The sequence below is a fragment of the Tympanuchus pallidicinctus genome, unplaced genomic scaffold (genome assembly GCF_026119805.1).
Source record: "Tympanuchus pallidicinctus isolate F22 unplaced genomic scaffold, pur_lepc_1.0 scaffold3, whole genome shotgun sequence".
Taxonomy (NCBI): Eukaryota; Metazoa; Chordata; class Aves; order Galliformes; family Phasianidae; genus Tympanuchus; species Tympanuchus pallidicinctus.
The window spans coordinates 30,699,159-30,718,763 of NW_026294747.1; the positions used below are offsets into that span (position 1 = coordinate 30,699,159).

The following is a 19,605-nucleotide window of genomic DNA, read 5'->3' on the forward strand; positions in this document are numbered from 1 at the left end:
CACTTACTTTATATGACATTTGTATGTTAGCTATTCCTAAAGATGGAATGAACCCCAATAGCTACAAGGTCAATGTGTTAAATATGGTAAAACCCTTTTAGACAAGTTCAAAACAAAAGAGTGACTACCTTTTTTCTCCACAAAAGTTAGTACAATATACACACCTGCACTAGTCAATCGGAAGATATCGTAAAACTGGTCATATTGAAAAGTGACTTTAATGTCTCTGGCAGGTAAGATATACATAAAACTTATGTGAAATGTTGCAATATTAATGTTACATGCAATACAAAAAACTTGTCAGTTATTGCTGGTTTAGGTGTCTGGTAACTATCACTATTACATATTTTTAACATCTTAATAAAACACGTGCATAAAAATCCATTAAGCATTGAAAAATTCTAGTACAGAATAACATTTTCACCATAACTATTTCTCTTACATCTTTTTGTTTTACTTTAAGTGTACTATACTAGGGAAAATTATTGGTTAGCAGTCATTTAAGGCCATAAAAATTGCACTAGCATTCTCTTCAAATAAAATAAGTAGAATAAATACAAATGATTGAGCTGCTAGTCCTCCCATTAAGACAAAAGCAAAACTAATAGAAAAGAAAAGCAACAACAAGAAAAAATAATAAAATACAGCTTTCCCCTCCAAAGTAAGTTGAGATTGCAAATCAGCAGCTTGGAACACCAAGAACAGCTGAGCATCAACTAGTATTACTAGACACTCTGAGACTTGGCTCACTTCCGGTTTTTCGTTCTTACATTGCCTAAAAACTCAGAGTAAGTACATTAAAGGGAAAGATTTTTATCTATTGTGGGCAGATAATGCTTCCCACTCCCTTGCTAGTCTAAAATGTTGAGAATTTTTGGTTTCTTGTTTACTTTTTAAAGTGTTTATTTTCTGTTGTTCTCTCCATGCATGTGATTGTGATGTCAAAGCATTCAAAACACAATGCAGCACAGAGGTTAAAAAAAAAAAAAAACAACACAAAAAAACAAAACCTATATTCCATTGTTGCCATTTTCTTATAGGAACTTTCTGAGAAAGCTGTCTCTCTCACACACCCAACCTCACAGACAGCCATAATGCAGCATTAGAAGAGATGCTGACATAAAGTCTAGTCCAACCTGAGCACTGATCACTGTGCAATGTGAAGATGAGAATGACACCTTCAACTTGAAGAACTTGATTATTATATTATTAAATATTAATTATTAATTACTTATTATTTATTATTAATTACTTATTAATTAATTATTAAATAACTTAATTACTTGAGTAATAGATGTCCAATATGGACAATAAAAGACATTTAAGATATTTTCCCTGCCTGTTCCCTCACTTTATAGTGCTCTTGCAAGAGAGGAAGTCTGGTTAAGCCAGACTGTTAGTTATGAGGCAACTCCTCTCCCCAGAGTCCCTAGAAAGGTAGTCTATAGATAAGTGAAAAGGAAGAACAACTGTAATATCTCAATTTATTAGACAGTCAGTGAACATTTAGGGAATTTCAATTGTAGCTTTCCTTCCACTTCTAGGATCTCTACATATCAACCCCTAACTTTTAACAGAGGTCTGAAAATCTCCTACTGTAACTTCAAGGCACAATATTCTTTATAAAGGTAGCATTTCTACATGCAAGATAACTTTCATACATAGTTTTAAACAACTGAGTTTACTTGGCCTGTGCTCAACAGACCGGTACACATGTGTAAGCTGGTATGAATGCACTCAGTAAGCATGGCATCATCTTCTTGAACAATCAGATGAATAGACAGTGGGGTTTGGAGCTTCTCAGCACTAAGCCTGACTACATGGAATGACTGCCACATGGAATTTCTTTACTGATGAAGTTATTTCCATTAGTTTACTAATTGGCATACTGACCAATTATCACTTGAAATAGTATGGTAATAAGTATTGCTATAGTACTATTATAGTTACAAAATACAGCTAATACAGTCAAAGAAAACAAAACAAAAAAACCAAAACAGCTGCCCCACACACTTTCCCTCCCCATAAAAGCTCCCACTAGGATGGCAGCAAGACAAATAAATGAACACAGACATACATTTATTTCCTGAAGCCTCTCTCCTAAGAAAGGAGAACTTGCATTCTCATATCAATATGTATTTTTGCCAGGGGTAAATACGACTTCTGCTTAGACACCCAGATCTCTCTCTTTCCACAACTGCTAAATCCCCATTTAACATTTTTTAGAAGCTATTTCTAAAGCCACACCAACAGATTATGCATTATTTTTACTGAAGTTCAAAGAGAAGAGAGACTACAGCTTTGCCTGTCCTACCTGATTTCACTATGGCAACAGCAGAATAACGGTAAATTCAGGAGATTAAAAGTGCTATAATTCCAGCTGCACTAGCAAAAATAACTATTCAAAATTAATTTGTAATTCCTTGATTACTTATGGGCACTTTAGAACCATTCTTTAATTAAAAAGTCAGGCCACACATGAAATGATAGAAATGGTATAGAACAGTACAGAACGTCTTCTATTTGCTTATGTTTCCACTTTAATTTGCTTATTTGCTCTCATTTGCTTAACACTGCCAGTATTTAGTGCTGTGCAAATTTATGGAAATCTGACTTTAAAGAGCTTTGTGGTACTGAGTGATTTTTTTTTTTTTTTGACATATATTTATACTGAAGTGATTTGATGAGTTTCTGAAACGAATGAAATAATGGAGGAAGCACTACACTTTCTTGTGCTGTATTGTGAAGTTCTGTCTGGCATTAACATATCATCACTGTCAGTAAAGCAAATGGATTGGTTTTATCTCAGCTTGCTTTGCACAAGTGTCCATCCCATGCCTGCAAATGAGGATCGATACAATCTGATAGATTTGTAAACTTTTTTCACAGGCATTTAAGGACAATTGTACACCTGCAGTGTACCTTACAGGAGTTGGGAGACTATATAACATTTATGTTGGAGGAAGCCAAACTGCATTCCAATTTTTAGAAGAAAACAACAACAACAAAACAAAACAAAAACACATTCAAACCAGATGCTATATTTTGATTGCTACTGTGTAAATACATAATAAATAAAATTTATTAAAACAGCAGATGTGGTTACAGTAAAGGAAAACTTCTGACTTACTGATAGCACTGTGTTTGGCAGCCATGACCAATCACAGAATGCTTGTTGTTTCAAATAGTAAAGAAATCAAACCAAACATGCTTAGCCAGTTTTTCAATTATCTGCATTTTTACTGCAGATAACTATTCTGACTTTTATATATTGTCTGCAATTTAACAGTAACACGCCAAGAAGATTGCTACAGTACTTTTCAAACCTATGCATAGATATATGGACACCAATCAAAAAAAAAAAAAAAAAAAAAAAAAAAAAAAAAGGTATTTGCCTTCGCATTCCTCACAGGAAGAAGGAATCAATCTGTGTAACACTTGATCACTAAAAGGAAAAAGTGATGCAGCTATGGAAAATACAAAACAATCCTATGAAGAGCTGGGAGAGATATTTTCAGGAAAATTCTACAAGTATTGCATTAGCTTAAATATTTGCTCAGTGCCTACCTGGAATCAGCAGTCAGGGCATTCAAGAAAGATACACTGCAAGTGCCACACACAGATCAAGGCTACTGCAATACCGAGGGAAATGAACAGCTGGCCACAGGAAAGATGAGAGGAATTCTGCCTTTGCAGTGTAAGCAAGCCAAGAGGAGAAGCAGTGTAATTGTTCACTACTAACACATCCAGAGCAGGTCAGTCTCACAGATATGGCAGTAGGACCAAAATGCTTCAAATGCTTTCAAAAGAAAACAAACAAACAAAAAAAAACAAACACATGCACAAAAAAGGCTCAGTAAGTGTTACAAAAGGGTTGTAAGACATGGCATTTGACTAGTCAGAGTGACAAAAATCTTACACATCTACAGGAAGTGCATGAAACTAACACAGAAATTACTCCTTAGCAATTAGAATTGCTATTGCCATGGCTAAAAAAAATTGAATATAGAACCAAATACTTTTTCTCTACCTAAGGAACAAAGACAAATGCTTGTACAAGATTATGTGTATTTATAAAATGGGATACCAGGTATTCCATATGCAGGAGGCTAGGAAATTTAAATGAAGTAAGATTAAAAAGAATCTTCTTTTCAAATGAGCAGTATGAACTTGAACCATTGTTCAGTTGCTGCAAAATCCCAGCCTACAGATACAGCTTAATAATTTAGTTTTCATAAATAATAATGCACTGTCTGATTTTTATCTAAGGTAACAGCTTCACCTTGCAAAGGTTCTTGAGGCTTGGAAGGCAAATAGATACAGACTATAGTAATTTCTCTTTTTGCTTTCACAAATATATTAAGAACCTTAAGCTCTTCTGCCTCAGTGTTATCCAGGTCACTCTCATCCAATCCTCAAGCCTACAAAACAGTGACCAAAGACATACAGAAAGAAATAGAAGCAACCACCAGAACTCAGAGATTTCAGCTACAGCTACTCCAGTAGTTCCTTGCCCTAGTTTTCAAGGAGGAAATAACCAAACCCCACACCAATCATACACTCTGCCATTTAAAAAATTCATTTCAGGATTCCTCTGAAAGTTCTGGTTCTGATGTACACAGTTCCTAGGAGCAGGTGGCCATCTCCTTGCCCTGACCTGCCTGAAGAACTGAACTTCATGTCAATACAGTACTTCACTAAGCACACAGCTATTGGAATGAGAAGGCACAATGTTCCTGGTGGGGAATTTCTACCTGCAAAACAACCTCTTGCCAAAGGTAACTGTGACAGGCAACCTGCCTAGTCATGCAGGACCTGTCACAGCCAACAAACCTGCCTGCAGTAAAAATGGCGGAATAGGGATGAATGTTTTTGCTTACAAATAGAGATTAATTTAACAGTAAAACTGAACAAAGTAATAACAGCTGAATCAAATGTGACAGCCAAAAAACATTTTATGCACACACTTTATTACCATTCTTAAGCTCATGTTTGCATAGCTAGTGAATTTATGCTTCAGCATGTCTAAAACTGAGTTACAGAGACATACACAGCGGTAATTTTCTTTACAGTGATCTACCAACTGGATGAGTAAAAAGAGAGGGCAACCATTCAGAAAACAAGCAGCATACATTCAGCTCTTTAGTCTTCCCTGTCTAGTCTCATACGCAACAGAAATATTTACTGCACCCTAAAACTTTCAGAACTCAAACTCTGAAGAAAGAACCATCTCCACCTACTTCCAGGTTCTGCATCTAACAAGAATCCTTTTCATATAATGTGCTTTCAGAATATTTAAGCAGCAACAACAACAACAAAATAAATACAAGAAATAGGAGAAGAAAAAAAGAATATACAGACACAGAAATTTGTGAAGAAAAAAAAAAATGCAGAGAGATGCATGAAGCAGAAGAGTAGTATGGAACATTATACAGTAGTTAGGATAAGGGGGAAATGGTTTTAAACTAAAGGAAGAGAGATTTAGACTAGATGTCAGGGGAGTTTTTTTCCCCCCACCGTGTGATGTGCTGGAACAGGTTGCTCAGAGAGGTTATGGATACAACATCCCTGGCAGCATTTAAGGCCAGGTTGGATAGGGCCTTGGGCAATCTGATCTAGTATGTCAGCAACCCTGCCTGGAGCAGGGGAGTTGGAACTTGATGGTCCTTGAGGTCCCTTTCAACCCAAACCTTCTATAATTCTATGAATAGTTAAAATAAAAATCCTCAAAGCATTATGTTAGAAAAATAATTAAGCCACAGATCTCATTCAGCACTAACTGGCACTTGCTAACAAACTGTTAATGAAGGCTATCAATAAAGAAGCAGATGCTAAGCAACAGCACTTAAGTGTTCACCCACTTCCAAAAATAAAAATTGTATAAAGTTATAAAAGGAGCAAGCCACCATCTTTTCTTACTTTGTACACAGGACTAAGTGGAGTGTTATCTATTCTTAGAATTTTTCCATAAAACAAATTCAACACAGGTGTATTTTAATGCAAAGCTCTTAATTTACAATAAATATTTTAAATTTTAACCTTACAGTACTTTTGAAATCTGTTTATAATTTGCAAAGTACAGTGCTTTGAGATGAATCTGAAAAAATTCAGCAATTAATAGTACTTACAGGTAAATGAAATAGAAAGCTTTAACCATTTACATATTATTGTCATCCTAGTTGAATAAGTTTAAGAGTAAATAATTTTAAGATACTGCCAGAAAGGTAACATTGGTAGTTTAGCTTTTCTAATGACTAGAAAAGAAAACAGTCTATGAATTGTAAAATAGAATGGCAAATTTTTAATATTAATTAGAAGTAAAAAGTAAACTTGATTATTTGGTGATATTTCCGACTTTTTACTTTATGTTAAAAGTGTCACAAAACACTTTTTTTTCTTTTTTTGCTTACTTGAAGAGCACTTATTACAGTGCTACCTTTAGAATAAGCAAATGGTAAGTATCTGGCTCTCAAGAATAATCTTATGGGAAATGCGTATTGTGTTTACTGTTATTTGATGATGAAATGTCAACAGACTGAAATATTTCTATAATAAATTATTCCATTCAATAAAGGCATCAATAGATTGCCTGGTTTTAAAATACAATTTCACTATAATGCATTGAAAGAAATAGCCCTAATGTAAAAGCCCTACCATGTGCATTAGTCCCTATAAACCACAGTCCCCTAGCCCCTTGCTTTAGTGTACTTCTGAAAAACCCACAACTACAAGGAAATTCAGAGATTGGAATAAACTTACTCACCACTTTTTGCCTAGGTATCACATTTTACTCTCCGCATGAAAGAAAAATAATTCAGAATCTCCTAAAAATTCTTAAAAATACTGCCTAATCTTAAGAACAAGCATACCTACCCATAGACTATAGGAAATGGTTTACATATGTGGACTTTTTTCCCCCTCCAAAATATGGGGCCAAAATAGGTTAGATTATTTTACTGAAATATAAAGAAATATTGAATCATGAGTTGCAGGCAGTGGACTGCATGCTAGGGATCTTCCAAATACACCTGAAAAAAATCTGCCATCTCATAAATAATGTTTTGCTTGTTAAAACAAAGCAAGTCAACCACAGGATGCAATGTGAAAAACTAAGATGGTCAGCAGGATCACAAAGAAATGTAGAAAAAAGTTCAAAACGTAGCAAAAGATTTAAATGAACATAAAATTACACTTATTTAGATACACAGGTCACTCCAAAAGTAACACCTCATACTGTTTTTCATGGAACTACACCTGATGCGAGGAGCACAATAACACTATTTGATAAAACAAATTCGCAGCTACAAAAATTATTTTCTGACAGTCACTATCATTAGCTGTGCATTTTCATTAGCTACAAACAAAAACCTGCTTGCTGTGCTTGTAAAAATCTGCATCAGTGGAGGTGACCGCTGTTTCACAGCTGCTATGACAGAATCACTGCTAGAAAAATGTTGCTCATACATATCATCTTTAATTAGTCTGAACAGTCACAAGTCAGAAGGTGCCAAATCTGGACTATGCAGGGAGTGTGGTAAGACAGACTAGCCAAGTTTTGGCAACATGCTTAATAGTCTTGAGACTGGTAAGGAGCCTGGTGCTATCATGTTGGAAGAGAAAGGTAGCCTTCTTCTGTGACCTGACTATTGAAGTTTGAGCCTTCAGCTTAGTCAGCATCACAGTGTAGCAGTCAGAGCTGATGGTTTGTTTGGGTTCCAGGACATCCAGATGGATCATCCCTTTCCACATCCCAAAAGACAATTCATATCACTTTACCTATTGAAGGCTGCATCTTGAACTTTTTCTTCCATGGGGAATTCACATGGTGCCCCTCCAGGACTGCCTGTAGACACCAGCTCACAGTGGTGATACCACACCTTGTCACCAGTAATGATGCCACCTTGGGAACTGTCACCTTCAGCCTTCAATATGACAAATTTGCATATGGTGTTCTTCCTGCCCCTGTGTGAGAATTCATGGCACCCACCTGGCACAGACTTTGTGACAATCCGATCTTTCCATCATTGTTTCCACTGAATTGAAGCTGATATTCAGCTCCATACACAGTTTCCTGGTCATAATCCACTGATCCATGTGGTTGACTTGATCAAGACACTCTCCATTTCATGGTCTGACTACTCTGCATGGCAGTTCTGGAACATGGCTTGTCTTTCATATCGCTGTTGCCACTGCTGAAATATACCACTCACCACCTCTGTGCTCACATACACTGTTTGGTCTCCATAAACATTCAGCGAACATCAATGAATTCCAATGGGTGTCTTTTTTTCCTGCATGGAGGAATTCAGTTCCATACCTTTGCTTCTTTCACACTTCCATTTTGACAGACTGCTCCTCTGCTGCCATCTGTCACATGGCAACAAAGTGTAACAATATTGTTGGGAAGTTCAGTCTCTACTTCCATCCCATCAACATCTGCCTATGATGTCATGGGCCAACATAATAAAATAGGAGGCACAACTTTCAGAATACCCCCTGTATATTATCTCATTTAATATTTCTGTTATTTTTGCCCTGGCTTTTAAGAATTCCAACCAAGTCATACTTCCCTTACATGAATGGAAGGTAAACAGATGTGCTGGAATCTCTCCTGGCACTTAAGCATCTCACAGTGGTATATTTTAATTTCTGGCACACATTATGATTTGTGCTTAATGGATCCTCTGTTCTTATGCCATTTTGTTATAATCAGCATGTGTTTTAGTCATTGATCAGCAACTCCATTTGCCTTTCATATCATAATTTGACATCAATACAAGAAACAGGATGAGATGCAAACAACATGATATAGAATTCCTAAATAATAGTCTATCATGAATTACATTTGCAAAAGTGTATTGTCAGTTCCAGATTTAACAGGTAATAAGTACCTCTTTGTACTGAACTTCCAGAAATTCAATGGAAGTAAAAAGAAAGCAGCTTCCAGAGTAAAAACAAAAACACAACAAAACCAACCACAATTACAAGTTGCTAATCACATCTAAGGATTACTGGTCTTTCTTACTAAGAAGTCATAGATAGAAATCAGTTAACTCTTTGTAGTCGCTGTTATCAGAGATTTGATGATCTGAGGTGGATGTCTAGTGAACCATGAATCTTCTATGAAGACCTCTAAGTCCTCTAACTGAAATGCACTGAGCATGTTCCCAGGAAATTACTCTCCCAGTAGTTCCCAAAGAAATGTTTTGGCATAAATGAATTTTTCTCCAGTACATTCTGATGAGGCTTTTCAGATTTTTAAGTACTTGCTTATCTTTGTTAATACAGTCAGGTACACCCATATCTACTGGGATCTGCTTTAATGGCTGAAAGTTTGTCTTGTCAGCAGAAAATGTTAAACAACCGAAAAAGAAAAAAAACCAACCAGTATTGAAGCCTTGTTTGTGGAAAAGAAACTGCTAATATGTTTTAAGATCACTAGAAATTCAAGGCTAGAAGAAATATAAGAAATACAGTACAAAAACCCACAGCACAGATGCGGAAAAAGCCAAAACCAAAACCAAAAAGCCAAAATTTAGAAAAAACCAAAACCCAAGAACCCCACGTAATGTAAGCTTCATATTATCAAGCACACATGAAAGATTTTTAGACAGACAACTTTAATCTAAAATTTATTTTGTACTCCACTGTCCTGTGGACAGTGTTAAAGTTGTTTATAAATTTTATGTGAAAAGATTCCTTGGGAATAAGCTCAGAGATAAAGCTAACCTGATGATTTACTATTGCTGTGGAAACATAAAAAAGGGACACAGTTATAGATATACAAATATATATTCATGTGTATATATGTATAGGAGGTTGGTTTCCCTATTCGAAATTTATCTCGGTCATTTTTCTCCCCCTTTATGATGAGGCAAACATAGAAAGAGTTGTGAGTAACTCTGGCTCTTTAACCAGAGGAAACATGTTTTGTTTTTTTTTTTTCCTGAAATAAACAGTAAATATTTATTTAATTTATTATTTATTATTTTATTTTTTTTATTATATTAACTAAGATAAGGTGCAGGATAGATAGGAATCTGCCTTTCTCATAGCAAAGTGTCACCATTTTAAAATTACATTTTTATGAGATTTATTTGAATTCTGTGTGGGCAAATCTTTTCTTTTTAGAATTTCCTGGGGACACCAATACATAAAAAAAAATTTAACATATTTGTTTTGGAGTATTTTTTAATTTCAATTTTCTTTTTGTAAACCAAAAGGACTGCACAATTTATCTGCAGCATAGTTGATTCCACATGTACAAAATCAACACAAATATCTTAGTACAACTTTCACTGCAAGTCAGACTACATTTAGCAAGACACTAGTCTCAGAAAAAGGAAAGCTGTGTATTTTCTGTAACCTTAAATAATTTTGAGAAAAAATAAGGAAAGCACTATTAAAATATATTTCAATAACAAATGTATATTTTTTGAAAAAAAAGTAAGCTTTATACTTTTCATACACAGACTAGAGTTTACTTCAAAATTGTTAGATTTTTGCTTTCAAATTCTTTTCCAAAATAAGTGAACCTGCTAGCTCCTTATCAATGAATATAGAAATTTTTTGCATGCTATTGCTATCCTTAAGCTTAAATAGCTTTCTGCTAGATGTTTAACCCTTTGATGAACCTACAGAAAACAAGCATATTATCTGCTCATATTTAACTCATCCTACATTGGGAGAAAACACACATGATGTATGGCAGACTATTTTTTCTTCTCTGCTGAAAGTGACTGAGTACCTGAAGTGCTTGATTTGGAGGATAACACATCAGTTGCTTTAGAGAGCAAAATATAAGCCAGCTGAGAATCACTAAATCATCTACATTCATACAGTTTCAGTAAAAATTCACCCTAAGACAAGCCTAGCTTGAGACCTCATAGGCATATTCATCTGGTCCGACAGGACAGATTAGCAATTGAAGTAGTTGAGATATGAAATATTCCACAAAATTATTTCTGAAAGTTCCACAACATTTTTCTGATACATTCCACAATATCATTACTTCTTATACTCCGATGTGGTTTTTAGAACATGAATGTTTTAGAATCAACAGATGTCTTCAGCTGGAATTAGGAGCGTGTCCACTGCCTTATTCCCATAAAATGAATGCAACTTTAAAACGCTGATGTATTAGTGTCATAAAATTGCAGATGTAATCTTACAGCCTTTTTTTTTTTTTTTTGCCCCCTACAGACAGGAATCTTTGTAGTATAAGATATATAACATCTGGCAAAGAAACAAAAACAAAATAAAATAAGGAAGTTAACCAATACTAAGGGAAAGTGCTAAGCAACAACTCAAGAGTAACATAAACATCAGTGTTTACGTAAGCATATTATTTAAACATTTTTTTTTCCCCCAAAACAATGGAATACAATAAAAACAGTTAATTTATCTTGCTCTCTTGCAATATGTGAAAATGTTATCGTTGAGAAGCCAATAACTACTGTAGCATTTTTATTATCATTACACTTTGTGTTTTCAACTTAAAGTTGGTCCATTGAAAGCAATGAAGGTCCACCACTTCATATCAGCAACAGAGTACTCTTGCAGACTTTAAACCCAGCTGTCACTGTACTGTGGCTCATTTTTCATAAAACAAAAAGAATATTAATGAGTAGCACCCAGACTATTTCAGATTACCGCAATTCAGAGAGCTGCATGTTAATTTCACCAAGCACACCTTGACTAAAAGTAAGCAAGTTGTCTGTTTTACTTTTTACTTGTCATAATGTGATGGAAAGTACAGCAAATAATAGCTGAATGGCACAATCCCAGGCTACAGCAAATAAGCATGAACCCAAATGCAGCAGCCACGGACACAAAAACAAAGGAAGAAAACCTGCTTACCTTTACCTGCCTGAGTTACACAGGGATCTGCAGCAAGATACCCTCACCTCCACTGCGGACCCTTAAATGAAGTCTGGGGAGGGGTGGTTCCAGCTCTTCTGGTCACTCAGGTACATTGCATGCACCTGATGTCCCCTGGATTGGCCCTGTCTTACTACCAAGTGCTCAATCTCTGTTTCAGGCCGTGACTTAGCATTTCCACTACACTTGTTAACAATAAAATAAGCAAGTGAAAGGTATCAAATTGATTCTGTAGCCTGTAGTGAGGGGGAAATAAGTGGACCCAAGTCCAAACATTTTGTAAAGGACATGTAACTAAATTTTAGGAAACAATATTTGCTTCAAGTAACACAACAGATCCAAAATAGTAGTTTTTTTGGAGTCATGTGGCTACATGAAAGGGTTAAGCAGGAAAATAAATTGTTGACATATGACTAGATAACATGAGACTTAATAATAAAAAATGCAAGTCTCTCTTCAGCTGTTTCTCTTCCAGATTAATGAAACTTTTATGTTGGTATTAAGTTGTGTCTTGATCTGTTCAGTTACTGATGTCAGGCTACCCCTTCCACTCCCAGATGTCAGAATTCAGCTCAGATGTTTTTTTTTTTCCCTAGAAGAAAAATCCTAGTGTGCTTACACTGGGATGGAATAGAGTCTGCCACAGAACATCTGGGCTGGAGTTAGAGCATGGAGTTGCAGTGCCCAGACTGAAATCAGATGAAAATAGTCTGAAAATATTGCTTCTTCTCAAATTTTGGTTTTATGACATTGTAAGAACATAAAGAGGAAACCGCCATCACCTTTCTTTTTTTTCCAGAAGACATCATTATTTTCTGATTTGTTAACAAACTGGGATTACAATCTAGAAACTATACAGTACATTTTCTACTTCACTTTCAGATATTTGAGTCATTATTTACAGACAGCACATCAACACAGAAAGGAGGTAAGAATGTTGCCAATAATCAAAACGGAAATCTATTCCCAAATTAACTTTCTGTTTTATTTGGCCCCCTGCCCTTGTAGAAATTCCTACTCCTGCTATCCAGAAGGTAATAAAAGACAGTAACCATTCATACTGAATTTTTTATACTTCTTTTTAAGTAGGAGGAGCAGCAGAGATTATTCTAGCCCAGTGAAGGCACCCTCTGTTGCTGAGAGTGCAGTTTCAACAGACCATCTATAAACCAGGTCACACACATACGCCTTTTATTCTTGAACTGCTGCTGTTGTGCTTCTTGATTTGTAAGCAGGACAGAGCTTGATGCTAGGGTCCTAAGGAAATCTGTATCTAACATAGGCCTTTGCAGTAAAAAGTAACACACGCGCAGTCAAAGGGCAGTAATTAGGTGCTGAGTCCCCAGCTGCTTGAGTGAAGTAGCTGGCTGCCAGGAGTTACAAAGCTAAGCCAGAGTGCATAAAAGTTAGTTACTGCTGCTGCCAAATAGAAGCACTTTCAAGTAAAAGCAGTATGGAAAACCTTTTTGATTTAGGACTTAATGCTCCTATATCCACTTATTGACACTGTGCACCCTATTCCTCAACCAGAAAATGATATTTTACTTTTCTTTGTATTAGATTGTGGATACTCTGTTGTTAGGTCATGCCTTGTCACTGCTGCGATCTGTTTCATCCCCTCTGAGTTCAGAAGAACTTGATTGAGACCTGCTGTGCCTACATCCCCATTGCTTGTCTCTCACGTGATATATCACTGGGAACTCTGTGTTGCTTGTGTAGAAATTGTACTGTCCTTGGTTTGCCATGGTCCTTGTATTTGATTCTCTGTCTACTGTTTTCTTATAGCAAAATCTGCAACTCTTGCAATTAATCTGCAAATTCAGGATTATTTTAGCTCTCTGGTGACAGTACTTCCTGCACTCTTTTTGTAATGCCCGCACTTGTAACAAACTCAAACAAACCACAATCATGTAAACACTACATTTTATATCCTGTTAGCCAGCTAAAAGGTAGAAAATGCTTGCACTAAACTTTTAAGGGTATGGAGCCAACACCTTGGGACAATAACATTCTCATTAAAAAATAAGGTATATCAAAACTCTCAAGTTAAAAGGTTAAGTGTTAGTCCCTGTGTAGTTGATAAATGTTGAGCTAAACTAATCAATGGTTTTAAGAAGCAGTGCCATCAGCTGGCTGCCCTGACCTGTGCTTCTAGTTTTTACAAACGTAAGATTTAAGAAAGATGTCAACACCAGGCCTCTGACCTAGTATGGACCTTGTTCATGCCAGCCTGGTGTTCTGCTAAACAGACTGAGAACTTTCAGCTCAAATCAGTAACATGTGCGCTTCACTAATATAACACATGGCCTGGAAATTAAAATGAAACATGATTGAGTGCCTTTGGATATTTTAACAGCTAAGAATGCAGCTAGGAAAAAAAAAAAAAAAAAAAAGCTGTTTCTGTGTTTTGTTTGGGGAGGGGGAAGGATAAATTCAATTGTTTTGTTTTTCTTCAAAAATCTGGGGAAAACAAAAAAATCAATTAATTATTTCATGGATGACTAACTTAGGGCAAATAACAGGTTGTATGTTTCTTTGTGATGTGTGCCACTTATTAGATAAGTAGGTTTTACTGCTTTTAATTGAGCTAAGTTAAAACTAATTAGAAGGTAGTTAAAATACAATCTAAATACAATAAAATGAAAAAAACCAGCCGGTGGCATTTTGCTCATCAATAATATTCCTTATGCAATTGGTTATTTCCAGTATGTCATATGTTGATTATTTCCAATTAGAACACAAAGCTTTGCCAGTTGCTGGAATGACAGTTCATCCCTACATGCAGGAATGGGAACAGACTTTCCACATGTGCCACCATTTAACCAGTTTCATTCATTTTATGCCATCTTTTACTGATACTCATCTTTCTTACATATGACTCTAGACATCACATATGAATTTGGACCTCCTATAAATCAAAATACACCTATCTTTGTAATTACAGATGGACAGGTATACAGTAAAACCCACAGACATAGGGATTCAGTTACTAGATACAAGTAGCATCTCAGGTCAGTGCTGAGATTTTATATTTGATAGTGGAACAGTGATGCCTTTAGGACAGAAGCAGATTTTTTTATATAATAAGGGGGAAAATTATATGAAAAAAATGCTATTTTATACTTAGTAATAACGGTAAATGCTTCTACATGCATACTTTTCCATCTCTATTAGCCATGAAATAATTAGCTAACTGGTGATTTTGGTATATCTATGCTTAGGGCTTGTTTCTTTAGTTTTTAGACTTACACAAAAACTTGAACAGGAAAAAACTGCCAAAGACAACAAGATTACAGAAATTAAACAGAGGAAATATCTTTCACTAAACAGGCATTTAAGTATGAAACATGCTAACTTGATCTCCATCACCTATTGCATGTCCAAACAGAAAAACTAACTTTTGTTGTTGGTGGTTTTTTTCCCTTGCATTTGGAAGATGCTTTTTTTTTACAGTGTCACTGTCCATTAATTTCACTTAATAGACTTATTTCTTTTTCAGAAAAGGAAAGAAAATATTGGAAAAACAAATGAAAGTTATCATATTTACTGGAATAGATGGTTGAAAGAATATTAAGACTACATAATGGGCAAGTGCAGTTCACATAATTTGAATTTATTTTGCAGTTAAAATTGTTAGTGAAATCATAAGAGTATTATATACATATATAAATGTATAAAGCTCTGTGTAAAGCTACTTATATTTCAACCTACAAGGTGTTCCAATTTATACCTGCTAATGACACAGGCAATGACTGTTTTCTTGTAATAAACTAAAGTAAATTGCAGGGACTTAGTTGGCATTTCACAGTATAAAAGGTATTAAACATATTTCTTCATATAAGGAAGCTCTGCATTTAAGATTATGGCACTGTAGTTCTGCAGAAACATTTTCTTATTGGCGCTGAACTTAAAAAAAATGTAGCCATCATATCTATAATCTTTTATTATTCACTGAAATTTCATTAATTTTAAGCGATGGACATAGAAGACGGAAAGGATTTTATATTTGCAGAATGTTCAATATTTAGGCAAATGCAGAATTACAACATAAATATTCCCTAAATTTGTGGCATTACTTGCTGAAATAGAAATATGATTGATACAAACAGACTTACTCGCAGTTCTGGTATAAGTGATTCTATTCTGCACTTCTTTCTACATTTACAAAATGCAGGTACTGAGACAGTTGTTGGCCATATTGGTTCTACTTCTGTCAGATTTAGAAAGAAATTAAAAAAGCATATTTTTACTAATTCCTGCATATCTCTAAATGAAAAAAAAAAAAGAAAAAGAAGTGAAGCTTTATATGAGTTCTGCACTGATTTCATATCAAATTTTAGTATATAGTAACAGTAGACCTATACAACATTATATTGTGACAATATTTATGAAAAAGGTATAATTACACAGCAGTACAGAAACATGGCAAGTATTCAAAGGTCTAGTAATGGAAAACAGTCACATTAGATGCAAAATTTTGACGTATCTATTTAATACTTCTCAGAGTTTACTCAACTTTTTCCTTTTTACAAATGTACATAGATTCAATTTTATTGATGAATAAAATTATTGAATTTAAGTTGCTACCAAAAATTATTCAATTTAGTCTAGATGCAATTATAAAGACTATCTTGGCTCTTTTTTAGGCTTGTTTTTATTTTTAAGTCTTTTTTCTTTTAAATAAACAAACAGCAGGATTAATCCTCTTAGAAGGAAATATTCTTCCATTTCCTCAAGCAGAACTAGATTGTCCTCATTCCTCCCAAAACAGACTTCTTGCCACAAGGCACAACTTCTGTCAAAGCTCTGATATCTTCTGCAGTAAATAAAGTAGGCATTTGCTTTGGAAAAAAAAAAAAAAAAAACCAATAAAAAAAAAACGAAAAAACCCCCAACTTCTTGAAGACCTGTACTATGTGTGATAAAAAAACCTCAAATACCTCCTAAATCAAACTTAATAACAAAATCTCTTAATGAAAGAAAGATGTTAGTGTTGTTATGAAGGTCTGTTTCCAACCAGCATAACTAGAAGACTGAGGTATCTCTCCTACATTGTGAAGCAACTTCTCAAACTCAATGTCATTGAAATACTACCTATTTAAAAACACTTTAAAAATAAGATACATTAGCCACATTTTTTTCCAAAGAAAGCCATTTTCCTAAACATTGAACAGTTTATTTTGATTTCTTCATCTTCCTGTATGGTGTCATTCTTTTAAATGAAGTTATTGATTCTTAAACAAAATGGAAATGGTCACAAAATGGAAAAGGTTATAGCAACAAATTATGTTTTAACTACTGGAAAAATACAGATTTCAAACAGAATAGTAAGCTTTAAGATAACATCTAGCATTTGCACAGCATGCATTAGAATGATTTTGGGCTATATCTGTCTTTCTGCTGCCAGGTATGAATTTGTCCATATTTTGCTACAAGCTTATTACATGCCTACCATATTTACATTTGCTCTTTATGAGTAATTTTGTATTTAGTAGTTAATCAAAATGTTTAAAAATTTAAATATTTCAAGGAAGGAAGGAATAAATGTAGTTGAAATTTCAACCATTCGAATGCCACTATTGACTTCAGCAGGAGTCATACAGCTGGAGCACACATAGCAAGGAATGAAAATTGACTATATCAGCTTCTTGATTTGATCAAATTCTAGATAATATGTAAGCATTAAATTTAAAGCACATTAGGGTATATGGAAGTAGGGAGGGAGGAAAAGGAGGTGATAAAAAAACATCACTCTCAGATTTCTTGGAAAGCTGAGATGAGATAGGATGAACTAATAAGGTCAGTGGAAGTATTAAAGGCAATTACTAGCTATGAACTATTACATGAATGAGCAATGGTGAAGCAAACTACTATGACAATTGCACCAAAAAGACTGAAGGAGCAGATTCTGCCCCACTCACATCCACATGATTCCACCAGCAATGAAGGAAGAGTACAGACAAGATAGCACATCCTAGCAATTCTTGGTCTCGACCCTGATCCTGTAATGCTCCGAAGAGACTTAAACGTGAATATCCCAAAAGCCCTTTTTCAGGCAAAAAAGAGGAAGCTTATACATTATTCAAGGAGAAGAGACGTTGGTGCCACTTCACCATGTGCTGATAAGACCTTTAATTCTCCTGGAGAAACATATTAGAAAACCATCAGTAGAGTATATGGCAAACTTAGATGAACATGTGCAAGATGTGCAAACAATAAAGAAGATTCGGGTATAGATATACTGTGTTTAAATGATAACTTCACATGCTTTTTATTTGTTTGTTTTTGTTTTGTTTCCTTGTTTTTTAAGAGAAAGAACACTACATTTATAACACCTGACTCAATGGCTCATCTTGCAGAAAGACAAGGTCCTTCAATTTACCAATGTATTTCCTGGAAAAAAACACCACACTGAATTTTTCCAGTATTGGGAATCAAGGTCGCAGATCTTGGCTGGCCTAAATTAAGATTCCTTCAAACCTGACTGATGTGACTCACAGAGCAAGAGCATAACTCTGAAAAAAAAAATGAGGAAAGGGTGATTGATGGGAGTGGTGTGGGGGAGTGGGATTCATATAAACAAAGCAGTATTACTTTTTAGTATGGCACAAGAAAGCTTCTATTCTATGACCTCTTTGTAAGAAAAAAACTGTGCTAAACATTCAAATGACTGAGAAGGGGAGGAAAAAATGTTTATGTAACTAAATTTAGTAAGATCAGGTCAAGAAATGTGTTGGTTGTACAATGAGACATCTTGAAGCGCTTATCCAAAAAGCTAGAATCCACATGGTTCACAAACAAACAGCTGCTGCATTAGTTTTAAGATTTGGTAAAATGAAGGAATCAGACAATTAGTAAAACATTAAAGTGAAAATATTTAATCCTACTTTCTAAGGATTCAAAACAATCACTGCCAAAAACAACAAGCTGATACTTCTAAGTGAATGTGTGCTCAATCCATAAACACTTTTAAAGTATTCAGGAGTCTCTGTCAGGAATTCAGAAGGCAGAGTGCTATACTGAACTGATGCTTTAATCATATATTGACTTTTTATCTCAATGCAAATAAACAGGTAAGAACTAGATTAAATCAAAACAAAACAAAAAAAACCCCAGCAGACTCTTGAAGCCACAGATAAAAAGAACTATCAGTGGGATACAGAGCTGGTATTTAATTCTGGAAGATTGTTGTTTTTTTTTTCTTTGAAAAAAGTACATCATCTTCAGAATATCATCTTCAGCTGAGCACTCAAAAACATCACAGATTCTCCTTCTGTGTAAATTGTTAAGAGTGTCTCAATAGGTGTCATAATTGTAGAATTGGAATATATTTCATTAGCAAGCAAAAGGAAAAGAAACTTAGGAAATTCTAATTATGTATGGTAGGGTGAAAGGCTAGGAATGGGGAGTTAAGTTCTATTAGTTTTGTCCAGGACAGATACAGTACATTACTTACCCATATAAAGGGTGCAGGCCAAAATCATAAAGAACCTGTTAACACTGCTAGCTTGTAATGGATGCAATCGCACCATTACTATCTAAATTTTTGTTTATTTTTCAATAGATTGGTGTCTGCACATCATGCTGTCTTACACTGCCGCTCCTCTGTAACCTTAACCATTATTCCTACTGTGTAAAGTGAAGCACAAATTTAAGGTGACAAAGCACCAGTTGGCTGATGTGAAGTATGCTACGAAAGCGGAAACCTCTGAAAGCTTCACAGCC

General features: G+C 35.0%; 1 protein-coding gene and 1 long non-coding RNA gene across 8 annotated transcripts in view; one reads left to right on the forward strand and one right to left on the reverse strand.

The window, feature by feature from the left end:
* Positions 1-19,605, forward strand: part of LOC128085913 (uncharacterized) — a 126,763-nt gene that overhangs the window by 49,917 nt on the left and 57,241 nt on the right. The gene's annotated exons all lie outside the window — the stretch shown is intronic.
* Positions 1-19,605, reverse strand: part of CDIN1 (CDAN1 interacting nuclease 1) — a 112,982-nt gene that overhangs the window by 12,522 nt on the left and 80,855 nt on the right. Inside the window, exon 11 of one of the 3 annotated variants that reach the window (XM_052693918.1) lies at positions 15,558-16,696. The exons of 1 other annotated variant lie outside the window; for it this stretch is intronic. In XM_052693918.1, coding sequence (XP_052549878.1) covers positions 16,507-16,696 — 190 coding nt within the window. In that variant the 3' untranslated portion in view covers positions 15,558-16,506. Of the gene's footprint in view, positions 1-15,557; positions 16,722-19,605 lie in introns of those variants that run through there. One more of the 3 variants, XM_052693923.1, reaches the window with a different exon arrangement.